Genomic DNA, 18,736 nt, shown 5'->3' on the forward strand with positions numbered 1-18,736 from the left:
TTTTGCTTTGTCTTCCGACAAGAATTGTGAGTTATGATCCATATGGACAAATTTGAAATTCTGACGATTTCCTGTAAATTTCCATTGATTCACATTGATTTCCATGACATTTGTTGTGTAACCCGACCGGCTCTTCCAGGGCGACTATGTGTGGTTGGACCTCAAAACGGGCCGGGAGTTTGACGTTCCTGTGGGGGCGGTGGTCAAACTGTGCGACTCAGGCGAGATCCAAGTGCTGGACGATGAAGGCCGGGTGAGTTGTTTTAAATTATGTTCTAAAAATATGTTTAATGGTGCTTGCTGTAGAAAGCATTACCATGAGAGAGTAGTAATCCCTCCCTCCTTGCAGGAACACTGGATCTCCCCTCAGAACGCCAGCCACATAAAGCCCATGCACCCCACCTCCATCCAGGGGGTGGAGGACATGATCCGATTGGGCGACCTCAACGAAGCTGGCATCCTGCGCAACCTCCTGATCCGCTACAACGAGCGTGTCATCTATGTCAGTAACAAGCCCGCATACAATTTGTACTAAAGTTCATATATACGTATCGCATAAAAACGTCGCTGTTTGAAGTTCATATCCGTTTGTCGCCCGAGTATGTTCACTCCAGCTGGTAGCCTGACTATTAAGCTCTTACTCAGGGTTAAGCTGTTTACTTGTGTCCACGATGCCCTGCAGATAAGTGTGCTTGTTGCTATAAATAAGTTACATGCAGTACGCCCGCACTATCTAACGGCAGTAGATATGCTTTTGTTGAAACAGCCCGTTATTGCTACAAAGGCGATAAAATGCATGATATGCAAATCCTAAGGAAGCAAAAGAAAAGATTAAAATACAGGTATTTACAATATGGTAAACTCCTTTGAGTTGAGTTGTTCAATTCACACTGTGAACCTTGTATATAGACACATTCAACACCATAAAATACTTTTTAAAAGGCAAATTTCCAGCTAATATCTAAAAATTACTTTGTGTTATTTTGTTTATTTGTACAATTATTTGTAATACTATGTTAGCGGTATATTACAATTTAGGGATGTAACGATATCACAAATATCGTGATATTGCGATATTAAAACTGACACACTATATCGTCGTCATCATGTCACGTATTAAAAGCAACACATCTGTTTAAAAAAGTCAGGCTGAGTTCCATTCGTGCAGTTCTAGCACCCTATGGTGGCTAGTTTTCTAGTGCAGTTTAATTTTCACAAGGCATGTTTTGGCCCTTCTATGTTTCAAATCCACATTAACTCATTTGCTCCCAATAACGTGTAAATACGTTTTCTTTAATGTTCTAAGTGTCCCAAAGACATATTTATACGTTTGTTTGTTTGTTTGTTTTTTGTTTTTTTTTTATGCTTGAGCATACAGAAGGCTTAGGCAGTATTGTGACCCATTTTGGGCTTTTTGGTGGTTCTGACCAAGTCATTTCAAAATAAGATACTGCCTACGGGCTACGTGTTATTGTAGGCACAATATTAAGTGTATTTTATTTAGTAAGAGCTCATTTTTTTACATTATTGTGACCTTTTTTTGTATCGCCAACCTACCCACAATATCGTGATAATTATCGTATCGTGACCTTCATATCGTGACAGTATCGTATCGTGATGTTTGGATATCGTTATATCCTTATTACAATTTATGCTAAGTGAAAAGGTCATTTAAAACTACCGTAATTTCCGGACTATAAGCAGCGACTTTTGTCACACGCTTTCAACCCTGCGGCTTATACAATGATGCGGCTAATATTTGTTTTTTTTTTTGATGGCTGCCAGGGGCGCTCAAACAGAAAAGGTAAGAGTGAGATAGGTGGAATATATGTGTTGAGGAAGACGCAAGTTTAATGTAACTTGGCTGAACAGACCCTCATCATGGAAAATACAAGAAGTCTCAGTGACTTTTACCGGTATGTTATTTTTAACCCGCCCTGTTAGTTACCACAGTATTGCTGCTGTGGTACTGCCGCGTCACAGGCACTATTTGGAAAGAAAAGCTAAGGTATATTATTAAGCCTTTAAAAACTCTTTCTGTGTCCCGCCATTCTTTGTAAATATCTCATGTTTCAATGTGGGCACATGCGGCTTATAGTCAGGTGCAGCTTATGTATATACAAAATGCCTTTTCCTTTAGAAATGTACTGGGTGCGGCTTATAATCAGGTGCGCTCTATAGTCCGGAAATTACGGTAAATAATGATTATTATATTATGCAAGCAACAATAGATGATGCACACAACTGTCATTCTCGAATCCTGCTATGCCAATTCCATGTCACATAAGCTCAACTTTTTTTTATTTTGATTTGATTTATTGAACATATAAACAAGCAAAACAGCAGAAAAAAACAGTAATCAAAAGAAAAGAAAATCCCAATAAAATAATCAATCAATCATAGTTTACATGTTCAAAAGGGAGTAGGAAGAAGTTAGAAACTTATCTAGTCCTACCCCTTTTACTTTATATTTAAACTTATTTCATTATTAATACAATACTAAGTTACTATTTTTTTTTAAATACAATGTATAAACCTGGTTATATATACAAGTGCAGTTAGACATGTTTACATTTGACGAAAACATATATACATGAATTACATAAATCATATACACATACTCACATACAATTTTCATACTCTGGTCTGACATAAGTATTTTTTTTTTTTAACTTTGCTTTTAAATAATTTTTTAAACTCAACAAGTGAGTCACATTTTTCCAGATCAAGTCCCAATTTATTCCACAAATTAACACCTTTTACAGATACACACCTTTGCTTAATATTTGTTCTTGTTTTGATTTTTTTGTGGACACTTGTACCCCTTATATCCTAAGGTCGGTGTCTAATTTCAAACAACTTCTGAGTGCTGTGGCAGAGTAGATTATTATAAACTTTATACATTATTTGTGCTATTTTAAACTCAACCAAGTCATAAAATTTCATTGCATTTAATTTAATAAATAGTGGATGTGTTGGTTCTATATATTTTGATCGATTAATAATTCTTATGGCTCTCTTTTGCAATTTGAAAACAGAGTTGGTATTTGTTTTATATGCATTTCCCCAGATTTCCACACAATAGGTCAGATATGGTAATAATAATGAACTGTATAATGTATATCATGATTTCATGTTTAAGACATCCTTAGTTTTATAGTGTATCCCTATGACCTTTGACATTTTCCTATTAACATTTTCTATGTGTGGTTTCCAACATAATTTGTCATCAATAAGTAGTCTAAGGAATTTATTTTCATACACCCTTTCTATTTCAATACTTTAATACTGTGCTTTGGTACGTACTGCTGTTTTGGTTAACAACAGAATTCAAATGGGCTCAGTAGTTAAAATAATATAACAACAAATGGTTCTACATAAATGTCCTGTGTGTCAAAAATATGATCTAAGATCATTACACATCCTACCTGTTTTTTTTTTTTGGTTTGTCCCCAAACCCCTAATGAGAAGGTTTTTATTTGATAGAGGGGCTTATTATTCATCTTGGTCATATTTACATAGAACATAGAGTGCATTAAAACTAAGGTTAGATTGTGTATGTTGTTTCTAACAAAGTCATTGAAACAGTAGAAAAGTTATTTGTGTAATTTGTCTCTTGGTTATTGTTTTCTCCTCATGTAGACAAATTGCGGTGGAAGGGTGAGTATGATCGGTCACACCGTGTGTACGCTAACCTTTAACCTTTTTTGCCAGCTTCGCCTCCTGCTAACGGCTCGATCATCTAAAGCAGAAATATTTTTCCCTGTAGTTGAATTACATAGCGCATTAAATTGAGGCCTTTGCAAATGATTTGTTGTCAGCGCTAATGCCGCTTTCAAGAATTGTAGCTCATAGACATGACGACGAGCTGCTGGAATCGATTCACGTCGTTTTGTGATGATTTACTTACACTTTATAACATATGATATGAAAAATACATGAACTGTTGCGTGCTGTGTTGGCAGACGTACACCGGTTCCATCCTGGTGGCTGTCAACCCCTACCAGCTGCTGCCCATCTACACGCCCGACCAGATCCGCCTGTACACCAACAAGAAGATCGGCGAGATGCCGCCGCACATCTTCGCCATCGCCGACAACTGCTACTTCAACATGCAGCGCAATAACAAGGACCAGTGTTGCATCATCAGGTGCATCTGTCATTCCCTCGCTCTCATTCTGCCCGAGGGATTCAGAATCAGTAGCATTTTGAACCGTAGCTTAAACCGTCGGACGTCAAACTTGTCGTCTCATTGGATGCTCAGGACAAAAGAGCATTTTTGTCTGGTATTGATGTTTGCCATGTTTGCCACCAATTGTATAACCTTTGACCCTAAGGCCATTTTAGCCAGTCAAAATCCTGAAGAATGTAATTTCCGGACAAGGCTAAATTATTTAATCAAAAGCATATAAGTCGTCAAAACTAAGTTAAAATGTGGACAAAAATCAGTCATCTGGCTCTGGCCTGATATTTTCTACCGATGACAGCGGTGAGTCCGGAGCCGGGAAGACCGAAAGCACCAAATTGATTCTTCAGTTCCTGGCGGCCATCAGCGGTCAGCACTCCTGGATTGAGCAGCAGGTCCTGGAGGCCACGCCCATCCTAGAAGGTAAGACCGGTTCATTTAATGCAGGGGACAATATTTTGTGGTCATCAGCTACTAACTTTGAAGCAGTAAAACCACAAATTGTGTTTTACTCGTGGAGGCTGCACTTCGTCATAAAAATGTCGATTTAACATGCTGTTTTTAAAATCTAGTCTAATCTAGTTTTTATGCATTCAGCCTTCGGTAACGCCAAGACCATCCGCAATGACAACTCCAGCCGCTTCGGGAAGTACATCGACATCCACTTCAACAAGCGAGGGGCCATCGAAGGAGCCAAGATAGAACAGTACCTGCTGGAGAAGTCCCGTGTGTGTCGGCAGGTGGGAACCCCCGCCCCCCCACAAAGAAATAATTTCTGTAATCTCGCTCACATTCACGTTTTACTATTCGTGAATTTACGGTTTTTATCTGCAATTATATTTTGGAATTTAGCCTCCATTATTCACTGAAAAAAGTCAACAATTTGCATTTTTTTGGTGCTCTTTTTGAAATGCCATAAGATGCCATCAGATGGCGTCAAAGCTCTGTCTAAATAGGACAGTAGGAGTAGTTAGTCCTGGGTTGCAAGAGGAGTTTAAAACCATTAGCAATTAGCAATTAAAGCGGTATCTTGACTTATAAGTTAAATTCAATCTGTGGAACAATTTTGGAAGTTGATTGTACACTTAATGAATCATCTTATGAGTGTTTTTCTTTTTTTGGGGGTGTCTTCAGGCACCAGATGAGAGGAACTACCATATTTTCTACTGCATGTTGAAGGGCATGCTCCCAGAAATGAAGGGCAAGCTCGGCCTGGGTCTGGCCACGGACTACTCCTACCTCACCATGGTGGGGTCCTCATTGCATTCCTTGACAGATAAATGTCTTGAATCCTGATCAAAACCTCATCAATTCTGTACATGAACGAAAAATGATTCAACCTCGCAGGGTCAGTGCACCGAGTGCGACGGCCGCGACGACCTGACCGACTACTCCAGCATCTTGGCAGCAATGAAGGTGCTCATGTTCACTGAGACGGAGACCTGGGAGATCTCCAAGCTGCTGGCCGCCATCTTGCACATGGGCAACCTGAGATTCGAGGGCAAGTCTGGCTGTCGTCGTCAGTGTGAATCTGCATTGGGAGTCATAAGATTAGTGAGGCCAAGTAAATGCTGTAAGCAGTTGAGACCCAGCCAAGACATTGTGGAGTTGACACCATGTCAAGACCAAATTTGGAGGAATTGAGACCAAGTCAGACATTTAAGGAGTTTAGACCAAGAAATTGAGACCTAGTCAAGAGCAAGACTTCGTGAAGTTGACACCAAGTCATGACTGACACTTTGAGGTTTTGAAACCAAGTTGTCTTTGAGCCATAGAGACCCAGCCAAGGGCAAGACTTTGAGGAGTTGAGACCAGGTTAAGGTAAATACTTTGAATAACTCATACCAAGTCAAAACTCAGACTTTGAGAATCTACGACCAAGACTTTAAAGAGGTCAGACCAAGTAAAAACCAATACTTGGATGAGTTGAGCCAAAGTCAAGTTTTTGAGGGGTTTGAGTCCAAGTCAAGACCAAAACTTTGAAGAGTTGAGACTAATAAGCGAAGTGCGCATCTCGAATTCAAGGTGCATTATGGGTAGCGGCATGGTGCATTGTGGGTAGGCGAAACTACCAAACGGTCATTGAAAATGAATTGGATCCAATGGAATCAGCTCTGATAGTAACGTTTCAACCGCTGGAAAGTTGCTGTTTTTTATTAACATGCATAGCATGTGGTTTACTGACATCGGGGAAGTTGACTTGCAAGCTTTAAAGTGCACATTTACGCAAATCTCACCACTCTAATCTCCGCCATTCAATTTGATAGGGTAGTTGGTAGCCTCGTTTTTTTCCCTCGCGCATGTGCAAACTTAATGCGCACTTCGCTTATTCACAAGTGAGATTTTGGTGGAGTTCAGACCAAGTCATGGCAGAGACTTTGGGCGACAGACCAAGTTAGTTCTTTACGGAGTCAGTCAAGTGAGACTTTGAGTGGTTGAGGTCAAGTGAAAACCAAGACTTTGAGGAGTTTTTTTTAAATTTTGATTTAAGACTTTGTACTGTATTTTCTCCTGTTTCCATCAGCTCGTACATACGACAATTTGGACGCCTGCGTTGTCGTCAGATCACCTGACCTGGTCACAGCTGCTTCCCTCATGGAGGTGTGTACTTTAACAAGCATAAGCAGTTGTTATGATGTTGCCGTTTTTTTTTTTATTTTCGTTCCCTGCCGATGGTCCCCAGGTGGAGCCCAAGGATGTCATGGTGTGTTTGACTACTCGAACCCTGATCACACGCGGTGAAAGTGTAGCCACACCTCTGAGTGTGGGACAAGGCCTGGATGTACGGGACGCCTTTGTCAAGGTTTGGACATTTAACGACTGTAAAACTCCCAAAGGTGGAGGAAAAATTCACACTTTTTTTTTGCCATCTTAGAAATCCTCAAGATCTTGATCATAGTTGACTATACACCTCTTTGCCATTTTGCAGGAGTAAAAGGTCATCAGAAGTATAAATACTCATTTAAAGTACAGCAACAATGTATTTGTACTTCATAACATCCCACCAATGAAAGCAATGAATGGTCTGTATTCTGCTGAGTGTGCTTTTTTTTTTTTTTTTTTTTTTTTTTTTTTTTTTTTTTTTTTTTGTCTGGTCGTGTAGGGTATTTATGGCAGATTGTTTGTGTGGATCGTGGACAAGATCAACGCCGCCATATACAGACCGCCGTCCTGTGATGACAATACAATCATGCGACGGTCCATCGGCTTACTGGACATCTTTGGATTTGAGAACTTTATTGTGAACAGGTCAGTTTGACATGAGGAAATGGTTTTTATGACATATGTTACCGTACACGTTGAGCTGTTAAGGCCAAGATCAAGGGAGGTCAAGACCACTAAGGCTAAATCAAGCCCAAGACCTTGAATATAGACCAGGGGTCGGCAACCCAAAATGTTGAAAGAGCCATATTGGACCAAAAAAACAAAAAACAAATATGTCTGGAGCCGCAAAAAATTAAAAGCCTTATATAAGCCTTATAATGAAGGCAACACATGCTGTATGTATCTATAGCAGCTATATTAGCCTTCTATCAGAAGGACGAAGTTAACTAAGTTAAGAAATCTGATTGTTGATGTATTTATTTTGAGGATTCGAAAAACAATAATAAAATGGAACGTGCATAACGTGCCCCTTATCTGGGTAACAGAGTGCAATAAAACACAGCCTCCTTTTTTTTTTTTTTTTTTTTTTTTTTTTGACAGGCAACCAACGCAGCTATCCTCGGACCTGAGCAACAAAACACAATAATATCCCTAAAGCCTGGTTCACACGGCAAGATTTTAAAATTGTCGGCCGATTTCCAATCTTTGACAGACACCACACGTGAAGAGAAAAAATCACGGGAGTTACAGTTTTGAACGTACCGTGCGTGGTGTGCAGCCACACTGTGCACAATCACACACGGCACAAATGAGCCGAGTTCATTCAAGAATGTGACGGGAAGTCTCGCAAACCCTCTTGAGATTAAACATGGCTTCCAAGTCAACATGAGTCGATCCTGGTTTTCAGCCGAAAAAGCGGCATAAAAAGAAAAGGTTTAGAGGAGTGTAAATGGGGACTGGCGAGACATCGCTTGTCCTCGGCTCGGTGGTGGCGGCGCGGATTCGCGTCCCACCCGGAGACCATGTTTATTTGTGGAGAATGTGGGTGTGTGTATAAAAAATAAATACAAATAATTAATTTAAAAAAATAAATAAAAAGAGTGTAATAGCGCGAGCAGGGACTTTCTGCTGCGTCATGACTGCTTTGATTTTGGATTCCCAACCTCACCGGCTCGCTTTCTGGTTGGCTGCACGTCACTGTCAACTGGCTGCGCCGTGGTCTGTCCTCGGGGCACACCGCACATGGAGCGAAGTCGGGCCAAAACAATCCAACATGTTGGATATCCCCGATTTCAAGTCGGAGGTCCTTTCGAGCGCCGATATTGGGAGGCGCCATGTGTGGTGTCAACACACACTGTAGGATCTGTTACGATTGTCGGGAGAGGAAATTCTCCTGCCGTGTGAACCAGGCTTAAGTGTCATTCGTCGCAAGCGACGCAAAAGCTCACCCCTGGACAGCCATCGGACTTTGTTGTGTAGCGGGAGATCGGAATATTCGCTGTCAACTTCATCAAGCAATGCACGGAACTGACGGTGCTTCAATGCTTTTGCAATTATTTTATCTTGTTCACCATCTCGATCATAAGGTTCATCACCGCCATACACTTCCGCATTGGCGATGAATGTAAATGATTCGGTCCAAGAAATGTGAAATCCTCTGTTCTCCTCAGTTATTTTTTTCCCCCCTTTGGGATCCATGGCCCATCACACAGCCGCCGTTTTTTTTTACAACAGCAACCTGCCTGGCATCACGCCCTGCTGATAGAAACGTGTATTGCAATGCCGTAAATCTTCTTTGACATAAATGTTGAAATTTAATATTTATTCTACACATTTTTACAGCGTTGGAAAACGTTAAGAATGTTTGTGTAATGTTTATCCTCCTATTAAATCAAAAAAATATATATGTATCTTCCCCATCTTTTCCCATTTTCAAACATTTTTGAAAAATCTCCAGGGAACCACTAGGGCTGCGCTAAAGAGCCGCATGGCTCTAGAGCCGCGGGTTGCCGACCCCCAGTATAGACAAAGACCGAGGATTTGAGACCAAGTCAAGGACCACATGTTAAGGCGTTAAATCCAAGAAGAAGGTACGACTGCAAAATTCTGGGGAGTCAAGACTGAGTGCTGATGGAAACCTTAAAGAGTCGAGACCAAGACAAGACTTTGTGGCATTGGAACCAAGTCAAGACCACACCTTTGAGGAGTTGATAACAATCTGAGCCATTTGGAACAATGAGATGAAATCGATTCCAAGACCTGCGGAGTTGAGACCAAATAAAGACCTTGAGGAGTTGACGCCAAGATGAGATCTATACTCTTTTTTTGAGACATTGAAGCCAACTTTGAGGAGTTTGGACAAGTCAAGAGTTGACACCAAGACTTTGAAGAATGGAGACTAGTTACAGACTTTGAGGAGTTGTGACTGTGACAAGATCAACACTTTGAGTCAATTAGAACAAGTTAAGACGTTGAGGCTATTGAGACCACATCAAGACCAAAACTTGAGGAGTTGAGAGTAAGTCAAGACGTTTAGCCTCGTGTCAAGACATGACTTTGAGGATTAGAGAGCAAGAAAAGACTAAAGAGTGGAGACCAAGTACAACCAAGACCAATGAAGATTCAGACCAATTCAAGACTGTGTTTGAGGTTGATGTTTATCTCTCTGTACACGCTTATGTCCCAACTTTTATCGCAGTTTCGAGCAGCTGTGCATCAACTTCGCCAACGAGAACCTGCAGCAGTTCTTCGTGCGTCACGTCTTCAAGCTGGAGCAGGAAGAGTACAACCTGGAGGACATCAGCTGGCAGCACATCGAGTTCACCGACAACCAGGACGCGCTGGACATGATTGCCAACAAGCCCATGAATATCATCTCCCTCATCGATGAGGAGAGCAAATTCCCCAAGGTTCATGCCAAGCGGTGGGGGGGGGGGGAATTCCTCTGATATTGAAGCAGAGTTGATTGATGATTCTTTGTCCTCTGTCAGGGAACTGATGCAACAATGTTATACAAGCTCAACTCACAGCACAAACTCAACTCCAACTACATCCCGCCAAAGAACAGCTACGAGAGCCAGTTTGGCATCCAACACTTTGCCGGTGTGGTGCATTATGAGACCAGAGGTCAGTTCGGTCTTCTTGAAGTTTTGCTTTAGGATCGCAACGTGAGCCAACAATTAGTGCACAGGAACTCTTTTTAACACCGTCAAATTGAACAAGAAGGAATTCCATTGTAGCATGAAAAAATGTTGTAAATTTTATATTTTTCCCGAGCAGGTTCTTTTACTATAGTTGTGCTTCTGTGATTTTTGTTTTTGTCCACCTTGAAGGCTTCCTGGAGAAAAACCGTGACAGCCTCCACACAGACATCATCCAGCTCGTCCACTCGTCCAAAAACAAGTTCATCAAGCAGATCTTCCAGGCAGACGTGGCCATGGTGAGAACAACAAAATCTTCTTCGTCTTTAGAAAGATTTCTTATGACCTCCTTTTTTTCCCCCACTTTTGAGTTTTAGGCAGATGCTGTGAAGAAGTCTGTCCTCAGTTAAGACTCAAAGAGCTCCCAAAATGTTGCGCACGATAAAATAAGACTACGGTAAAGTCTCTAAAAGTTGCACAGAGTAAAATAAGATAAACCGAAAATCCCCATAAAAGTTGTACAGGTTCAACCAAGCCCACAAAAGTTGCTCCTGTTAAAAGGTAAGACGACCATAAATTCATAACCATAAAAGCATCAAACATAGCACTGAAAATAACTTTTGTCAGTACTCCAAAATGTACACAGGTTAATGTAAGGCTAACAGAAAAGTAGAAGAAAAAAAACCCATCGTGAAATTCAAGAGAAAACCAATCATACATGCATGTTCACCATACATTAAAATAAAAGTCTCCCAAAATTTGTGCAGGTGAACATATGACACTACATAAATGCCCTAAAACTCATGAAAATCTCAAAAAAATTTCAGGTTAAAAGCAAACTACTGTAAAGCCCACAAAGTTGAGCAGGTTAAAAATGAAACTACTGTAAATCTCCCAAAAGTTCTACATGCTAACTATTAAACTTATGGTTGAAAAGAAATAAAGAAAAGAAAAATTGTGGACCTGTATAGAAAGAAATCAGAGTCCAGATCCAGACCAAGGACTTCTGTTGTATCATCTCTAGTGACTTTTGCTTCCCTTTAGCTATTTTTTTTTTTTTTTGGTTACTAATGCCACCAATCCCTTCCTCCATCAATCTGCTGTCTCTTCACTCTTTGCCATCAGTTTCTGTGTGGCTATCAGCAGCCCAGCACGCCTGCTCCCAAGGTAACCGCAACTCTCTAGTGCCGCTTCACTCCCCTTTAATGAAGTCCAATGATCTGTACCGAGTAGCCCCTCCTTCTTTATTTTGACAGGCCGAAGTTGGTGTGTTTTGTTTTTTTTCTTTTCATGGAAATTCCAAAAGAATTGTGCAAACTCTCTGACAGACAGACCACTGATAGACACAAACTAGACATTTTCATTTTCTATGACGTGCTGTCAGAGATTTTGTTATATTTCCTGTGTTGTGAATTGTAGCGCGTTTCGACAGTCAGTGTGTCGTCTCGTACTTTGCGACAAACACAAACAACGACGTGTTTGTGGAATAATTGCTCAGTTTTGTCATATGTGTGTTCCTACGCAGGGCGTGGAGACCAGGAAGCGCTCACCGACGCTGAGCAGCCAGTTCAAGCGTTCGCTGGAGATGTTGATGCGCACGCTCAGCGTGTGTCAACCTTTCTTCGTCCGCTGCATCAAACCCAACGAGCTCAAGAAACCCATGGTGAGTCGCACAATTTTTCACTCCGTCCTTTTGTCATTAATCGCGCTTGTGGAGATCTTGTAGTATATCCACGTTGACATTTGTTGCGGAATCTCTTTCAGCTGTTCGACAGAGAGCTGTGCATCCGTCAGCTGCGCTACTCCGGCATGATGGAGACCATCCGGATCAGACGGGCCGGCTATCCGATCCGATATTCCTTTGCGGAGTTTGTGGATCGTTACCGAGTTCTCGTGCCCGGCGTCAAACCTGCACACGTGCAGGTGATTCGCGTTAAAACGTAATGTGTACACAGCTTTTAGGTGGGAAATAAACTGTGTTTTGTTTTTTTTCCATCCAGGAGGACCTGCGAGGAACTTGCCAGCAGATAGTCTTGGCCCGGTTGGGAAGACATGGAGACTGGCAGATCGGTAAAACCAAGATTTTCCTCAAGGTAATTAATTACCTGAATGGTAGAATTATTTTAGCATGATTGGGATGGTGGGTTCTTTATCATTGTGGCCTGCTTGGTCCAAAATTTGGATTCGTGTTTGCATTGAGTTTAGTGTTGTTTTTAGTTTGATATGAAAAATAAGTGAGCAAAAAAATGCTATCACAAGCTTTGCTTTCTTAATTTTGTAATATTTTTTAATCGTCTGACGTTCCGTCTCCCGTCAGGATCACCACGACATGCAGCTGGAGATCGAGCGGGACAAGGGCATCACCGACAAGGTCATCCTCATCCAGAAGGCGGTGCGCGGACTCAAGCAGAGGTCAGGAACATGCCGGAAAATGCTTTCTCTTCTTATTCCACGTCAACATTCCATTTTTTTTAATTTTTTTTTGGGTCGCTTCTTCCGACGTTCTACCAGGACCAACTTCCTCCGACTGAGGAGTGCTGTGACCGTCATCCAGAAGCTGTGGCGTGGTTATCGCTGCAGGAGAAACTACAAAATTGTAAGTGGGATAAATGTGTGAATCAGTCAATTTTTTCTTTTTCTTTTGTGGACTCTTGGAGCATGAACACAGGAGGGTGTTTGATATATTTAGATTCAGAACAAAAATCAGTTATGTAGGTCCTTGGAACATAAACATTGTTGAGTGACCGTGTCCAAGTCTACTTGAATGCTAATTGCCAGGGTTAAATTTATCCCTCCATAATCACTAACGCATCACCACTTTAGCCCGATAATGCGACATGAACTGACTCAGAAGATAAACGGCATTTGCGTCCAGGATCAGTAAGTTGGAGAACGAGGAGAAGATTGCATCTGACTTGGTTAGGACACTCATGGCTTCAGGTTTTCACTCTCTCTCAAGGATGTCTCTCGACGGTCCATCAGATTTTATCTCTTCTCTCGTCCGTTCACCAATGTTTTTGTTTTTTGTTTTTTTGGCATTCCAAGGGTCTACCCTATCACTCTCCAATCAGAGCTAACACATTTCCTTGCTCACACCTTCCAGATTCGCCGCGGTTTCCTGCGCCTGCAGGCCGTCTACCGGGCACGGAAGTACTACACGAGCTACTGCGCCACTCGCCGCTGCGTGGCCCTCGTCCAGGCCCGCTGCCGGGGGTTCCTGGTCCGCCAGACCTTCTGGCGGCGTCTCCGTGCCGTCTTGACCATCCAGGCTTACACCAGGGGCATGATAGCCAGACGCCTTGGCCAGAGGCTCAGGGCGGAGGTAAAAACGCATTATTACGTTTACTACTGTTATTTGTTTCACGTTAACGTGCCACAAAGACCCTCTTATTACTGCTGAAGGCGACGTTATGTCCTAAAGTACTTGCATGGTGCTCATTTGCAAAGTCACATTAAATACCTTACATATATCAACTTCCTTACAATAGTAATAATTCAAAACATTTGATTGATTGTGAGGCTTGTTTGTAACTTGTGAAAATGATTTCTGACATTTGCGCAACAAGATAAAAGGGAACATTTTGTACAGAAAAGCAGGGGTGTCATAGGCAGAAGCAAGAAAACCAAAAGCATTTTCATAACTACACTCGGGGAAGTTATCAGAAGTGTTAATTAACTCTTTGACTGCCAAAGACGTTTCATGATGATTAGTAAAATTCCAATGAATGGAATGCGATCTTTCATTGAGTAGCCACATTGTATATGTAATAAAGGTAAACAATATTCTTTTTGCCTTGAAAGATGAGTTAAAATGCTCAAAAGCGGATGGCACTGTGGATTTTTTTGTTTTGTTTTTATAACGCCTGGCAGTCAAAGAGTTTTAAAAAGATATTTGACCTTTTTTTTTTTCCATTTTTGTGTTTAGTCCAGAAGCTAATATTTGCAAAAACGTCATTTGACTGAACTGTGAATGTGAATTTATTGCATTTCTGTGATGTTTTAACCAGTGTTGCATTTGATTTTTCTTTCTTTCTCAGACTCAGTATTTATTTCCCAATGCCTTCCTTCCCTGTGATTCTTGCACGAATCTCGTTTTGTCACCACAGAACCTTATTTTATACTTTTTTATTTTTATTATACCGCAACATTTTGTATGTGAGCCACAAGTGTGTGTTGATTTTTTTTTCCCCAGTGGACAAATGCCTCTTTGTTTCCTGTTATCACATCAAAGCTTGAATAAATATTGTGTACTTTTTTTAACCGTGGCTTAAATGTCCGTTTATTATCGAGTGGATCATGAGTAGCTTTTAGGACAATTGTCCCGCTTTTCCAGTTCCGTCACACGGGGGTGAGTTTGGCGAGTTCCTCATATTGAGAATGGTTTCAACCCTCACCGCACAGCTGCAGCATCGACTGGAGGCCGAGCGCCAGCGCCTGGCCGAGGAGGAGCGGCTCCGCAACCAGATGACGGCGAGGCGCGCCAAGGCCGAGGCGGACCGCAAGCACCAGGAGCGCCTGGTCCAGCTGGCCCGGCAGCAGGAGGAGCGCGAGCGTGAAGAGCGGGAGGAGGCGCGTCGGAAGAAGGAGCTGCTGGAGCAGATGGAATGGGAGCGCGAGCAGCCGGTGGATCATTCGGACATGGTGGACCGCATGTTCGGGTTCCTGGGCAACCCGGGACCACTGCCCAACCAGGACGGACAAGCCCCCGCCGGTTTTGAGGTACGGGATTGGTCGAGGACAAACGGAAGCAAATATTTGAAGTGAGGAATATATGATGCTAGCTTGAGTGAAAGAAACTGTAAAGTGTGTGTGTGTGTGGGGGGGCATCAGGATAAACGGTGCAGGTGGAATTTACGGTTCTTTATCTTCTGCGCAGGACTTGGTGAACGTGCCCCATGGCGAAGAGGGCGAGGTGGAAGTGGTGAACGAAGCGCTGCCATTGCCCGACGAGGACGATGAGGATCTGTCCGAGTACAAGTTCTCAAAGTTTGCGGCCACGTATTTCCAAGGCGTCTCCACCTACACCTACATCAGGCGACCGCTGAAGCAGCCGCTGCTCTTTCACGAGGACGAAGGAGACCAGCTGGTGAGACTGGAGTTGCGCACGGATCAAAAGTCACACCTGCCAAATGAGAAACTTCCCTGACGTCCTGTCCTATCCTGTCTGTTAGGCCGCATTAGCCGTGTGGATCACCGTGCTACGGTTCATGGGCGACCTGCCCGAGCCCAAATGCCAGCTGGTCCTCAACGATGGCAGCGAAAAGATCCCCGTCATGACCAAGATCTACGAAACCCTCGGCAAGAGGACCTACAAGAGGGAGCTGCAGGAGCTGCAGTTTGACGCAGAGGTGAGGGCTGTGCAAAATGTCAGTCAGAATAAGACGAGCAGATTTTTCTTTTTTAATAAGTTGGCAGATTCTTTTTTCAATATGTTGAGCAGATTTTTTTTTAATCTAAGTTGAGCAGGTTTTGTTTTTTTGTTTTTTTATAAATAAATCAGGCAGATTTTTTTATATATAAATTTGGCAGATTTAAAGAAATAACTGAATTGGGATTTTATTTATTTTTTTTATAAATTGGGCAGGTTATTTTTAATAAGTCGGGCAGATTGTTTTGAATAAAGCGGGCAGATTATTTTCATAAATTGAGCCGATTTTTAGTTTTTAATAAATCGGACAGATTTTTTTTAGTAAATCAAGCAGATAATTTTTTTTTAATAAATTGGTCACATTATTTTAAATTGAGCTGATTTTATTTTAATAAACTGGCCTGATTTTTCTTCTTCTTTTTCTTTCTTTTTTTTTTTTTTTTAATAAATTGAGCAGATTTTTATTTTTTAGTAAGTTGGGCAGATTTATTTTAATAAGTCAGGCTGATTATATATATATATATATATATATATATATATATATATATATATATATATATATATATATATATATATATTTGTCTCTTTTTTTCTTCTTTTTAAATAAAATGAGCAGTTTTTTATTTTTATTAAGTTAGGCAGATTCTTTTAATAAATCAGGCTGCTTTGTATTTATTTTTCTTTTTTTTTTTAATAAATCGGGGAGACTTTTTTTTTAGTAAGTTGATCAAATTTTCATTTCATAAATCAGTCATTTTTTGTTGTTTTTAATGTTTGGCGGATTATTTTCTTAATAAGTTGGGCTGATTTTTTTTTACATTTGTAGTTAAATTTGTCATTTTTCATTTTAACGACAGAACAGCTCCATAGACAGCCAGAAGAGGAACAGTGTCCGACACAAACTTGTGTCTCTCACCCTGAAGAGGAAGTCCAAGATTACCGAAGAGGTGTGGACAGTTTAAAGGATAGTCTCATCCAGAAAGTGCAATTACGGCCACAGATGCTGATGAACACATTTGACACCTGCGATTGAACGCTTGCCGGTTCTTAAACATCGCAGGTTACCAGGCGGCTGACCGAAGGGGACTACAGCCTCCAGGGGAACAGCATGCTGGAGGAGCGACCTACCTCCAACCTGGAGAAACTTCACTTCATCATCGGAAATGGCATCCTAAGGCCCGCCCTCAGGTGACCCCTCTCCTCTAATATGCGTCTGATGCGCCACTGAGATGCCATAAATATAAAACCATCATTTTGATCGACTTTCAATCTCAATTTGTTCCCCTTTTAGGGATGAAATTTACTGTCAGATCTGCAAGCAGCTCACTCAGAATCCGTCCAAAAGCAGCCACGCCCGTGGATGGATTCTCTTGTCCCTCTGCGTCGGCTGCTTTGCGCCCTCGGAGAAGTTTGTCAAGGTATGACTGTAAATGACCCTGCTACTATTTTTGGTATTGCATTTTTTTGTACTACAGAATTGTTTTGTTCCATTATGCTATTGTAATATAGGTGTTGCTTTTATTTGGAAGTAAACAGGAAATGGTGTCATAAATCGATAGGAAATTACTTAACTAACCGACATAGCGCCATTAGTAGCGTCATTCCAAGGTCAAGGAAGAGTGTGTGCGCCAGAGAGAAGGAAAACAACTAAAGTTAAGGATTCACCGACCTATATATTAGCGCCTGGTTGAGAAGGGAACGAGGTTCATACTAGTCATGTTTACTGTTTAATTAATATCGCTACATTTCACGTTGTTTGTGTGATTTTCTGCATTGTGAAACACTAACATTTTCACCCACTACAGTGTGCCAACGCACCATGCTATGACACCATTTCCTGTTTACTTCAAAATAAAAGCGACTGACTACCAGGAAAAAAATATTGTCCAATCATGTTTATTTTGATATTTCCCAATCTTTGTGAAGTAACTGGAATACCGCAAAAGAAAAAAAAAAGAAAAAAAAAAGTTTTTATTTTTAAGCTATGATGTGTCCACTACAGAGGACAATTTTTAAAACTTAAATGCTAGGCTCAAATACAGTTAAAATATTTCAAACAATGAATTGAATGTGTTCTTAAGAGTCTTATAGAACACATGCTAACAACATTTAAAGCCTAAATTTTTTTCAATAAAAAGTCTTATACACTTACTTTTCCTCTTCCCTAAAAAGTGCTTGCACTGAGGGAAGCCATTTTCTTTTATGATGCAATCAAAGATAGCAAAGCCCCACCCCTATACATTTGGTATCATTGGAAAGCTCTGAATGTCCTCTATAGAGCACAAAAAGGAGTTAATTCAATCGTATGCACTGGGTGGGAGATATTCAGGTTTAAAAAGGTCCACTACAGAGGACAAATTTGAATTGCTGGTAGTCAGGAGGATATTACAATAGCACAATGGAACAAAACAATTCTATAGTACAAAAAATTCAACACCAAAAATAATAGGGTCATTTACAATGACTAAGTCATTGCTGTCACCAAACAATTTTAACTTTGAAAGGCTACAACAAACTTTCTTTGGCTTTTGTCAGTATTTGCGAACATTCCTGATCAACGGCCCGCCGGGTTACGCTCCGTATTGTGAGGAAAGACTGCGGAGGACGTTTGTCAACCGCACACGGACGCAGCCGCCATCTTGGTTGGAGTTGCAGGTAATTGAAGGAGAAGGCGAAGCCAAAAAGCAAATAAAAGTTGGGTTGACGGTTCATATTTTGTTCGAGTGTCTGACTATTTCTTCTTCTTGCAAGGCTACAAAATCAAAGAAACCCATCATGCTGCCAGTAACATTTATGGATGGGACCACCAAGACTTTGTTGGCGGACTCGGCCACCACAGCCAGCGAGCTTTGCAACGCTCTAGCGGATAAGATCAACCTCACGGATCGCTTCGGCTTCTCCTTGTACATCGCTCTCTTCGACAAGGTACGTTTGCTT

General features: G+C 41.3%; 1 protein-coding gene across 9 annotated transcripts in view; it reads left to right on the forward strand.

Moving 5' to 3' along the window:
• myo7ab (myosin VIIAb) overlaps positions 1–18,736 on the forward strand; it is a 41,795-nt gene that overhangs the window by 9,144 nt on the left and 13,915 nt on the right. For 2 of the 9 annotated variants that reach the window (XM_077505478.1, XM_077505479.1), the window contains exons 4-32: positions 140–253; positions 350–502; positions 3,643–3,660; positions 3,966–4,150; positions 4,488–4,609; positions 4,784–4,926; positions 5,321–5,434; positions 5,534–5,687; positions 6,711–6,787; positions 6,870–6,989; positions 7,290–7,435; positions 9,990–10,200; positions 10,282–10,417; positions 10,624–10,730; positions 11,557–11,598; positions 11,957–12,094; positions 12,196–12,354; positions 12,432–12,524; positions 12,749–12,843; positions 12,943–13,027; positions 13,535–13,753; positions 14,833–15,150; positions 15,308–15,517; positions 15,603–15,779; positions 16,657–16,746; positions 16,860–16,987; positions 17,091–17,217; positions 18,335–18,454; positions 18,551–18,724. In XM_077505478.1, coding sequence (XP_077361604.1) covers positions 140–253; positions 350–502; positions 3,643–3,660; positions 3,966–4,150; positions 4,488–4,609; positions 4,784–4,926; positions 5,321–5,434; positions 5,534–5,687; positions 6,711–6,787; positions 6,870–6,989; positions 7,290–7,435; positions 9,990–10,200; positions 10,282–10,417; positions 10,624–10,730; positions 11,557–11,598; positions 11,957–12,094; positions 12,196–12,354; positions 12,432–12,524; positions 12,749–12,843; positions 12,943–13,027; positions 13,535–13,753; positions 14,833–15,150; positions 15,308–15,517; positions 15,603–15,779; positions 16,657–16,746; positions 16,860–16,987; positions 17,091–17,217; positions 18,335–18,454; positions 18,551–18,724 — 3,975 coding nt within the window. Of the gene's footprint in view, positions 1–139; positions 254–349; positions 503–1,785; positions 1,805–1,894; positions 1,917–3,642; positions 3,661–3,965; positions 4,151–4,487; positions 4,610–4,783; positions 4,927–5,320; positions 5,435–5,533; positions 5,688–6,710; positions 6,788–6,869; positions 6,990–7,289; positions 7,436–9,989; positions 10,201–10,281; positions 10,418–10,623; positions 10,731–11,556; positions 11,599–11,956; positions 12,095–12,195; positions 12,355–12,431; positions 12,525–12,748; positions 12,844–12,942; positions 13,028–13,534; positions 13,754–14,832; positions 15,151–15,307; positions 15,518–15,602; positions 15,780–16,656; positions 16,747–16,859; positions 16,988–17,090; positions 17,218–18,334; positions 18,455–18,550; positions 18,725–18,736 lie in introns of those variants that run through there. The other 7 variants (XM_077505480.1, XM_077505481.1, XM_077505483.1 and 4 more) reach the window with 5 other exon arrangements.

This window comes from Festucalex cinctus, chromosome 18, assembly GCF_051991245.1.
Source record: "Festucalex cinctus isolate MCC-2025b chromosome 18, RoL_Fcin_1.0, whole genome shotgun sequence".
NCBI lineage: Eukaryota > Metazoa > Chordata > Actinopteri > Syngnathiformes > Syngnathidae > Festucalex > Festucalex cinctus.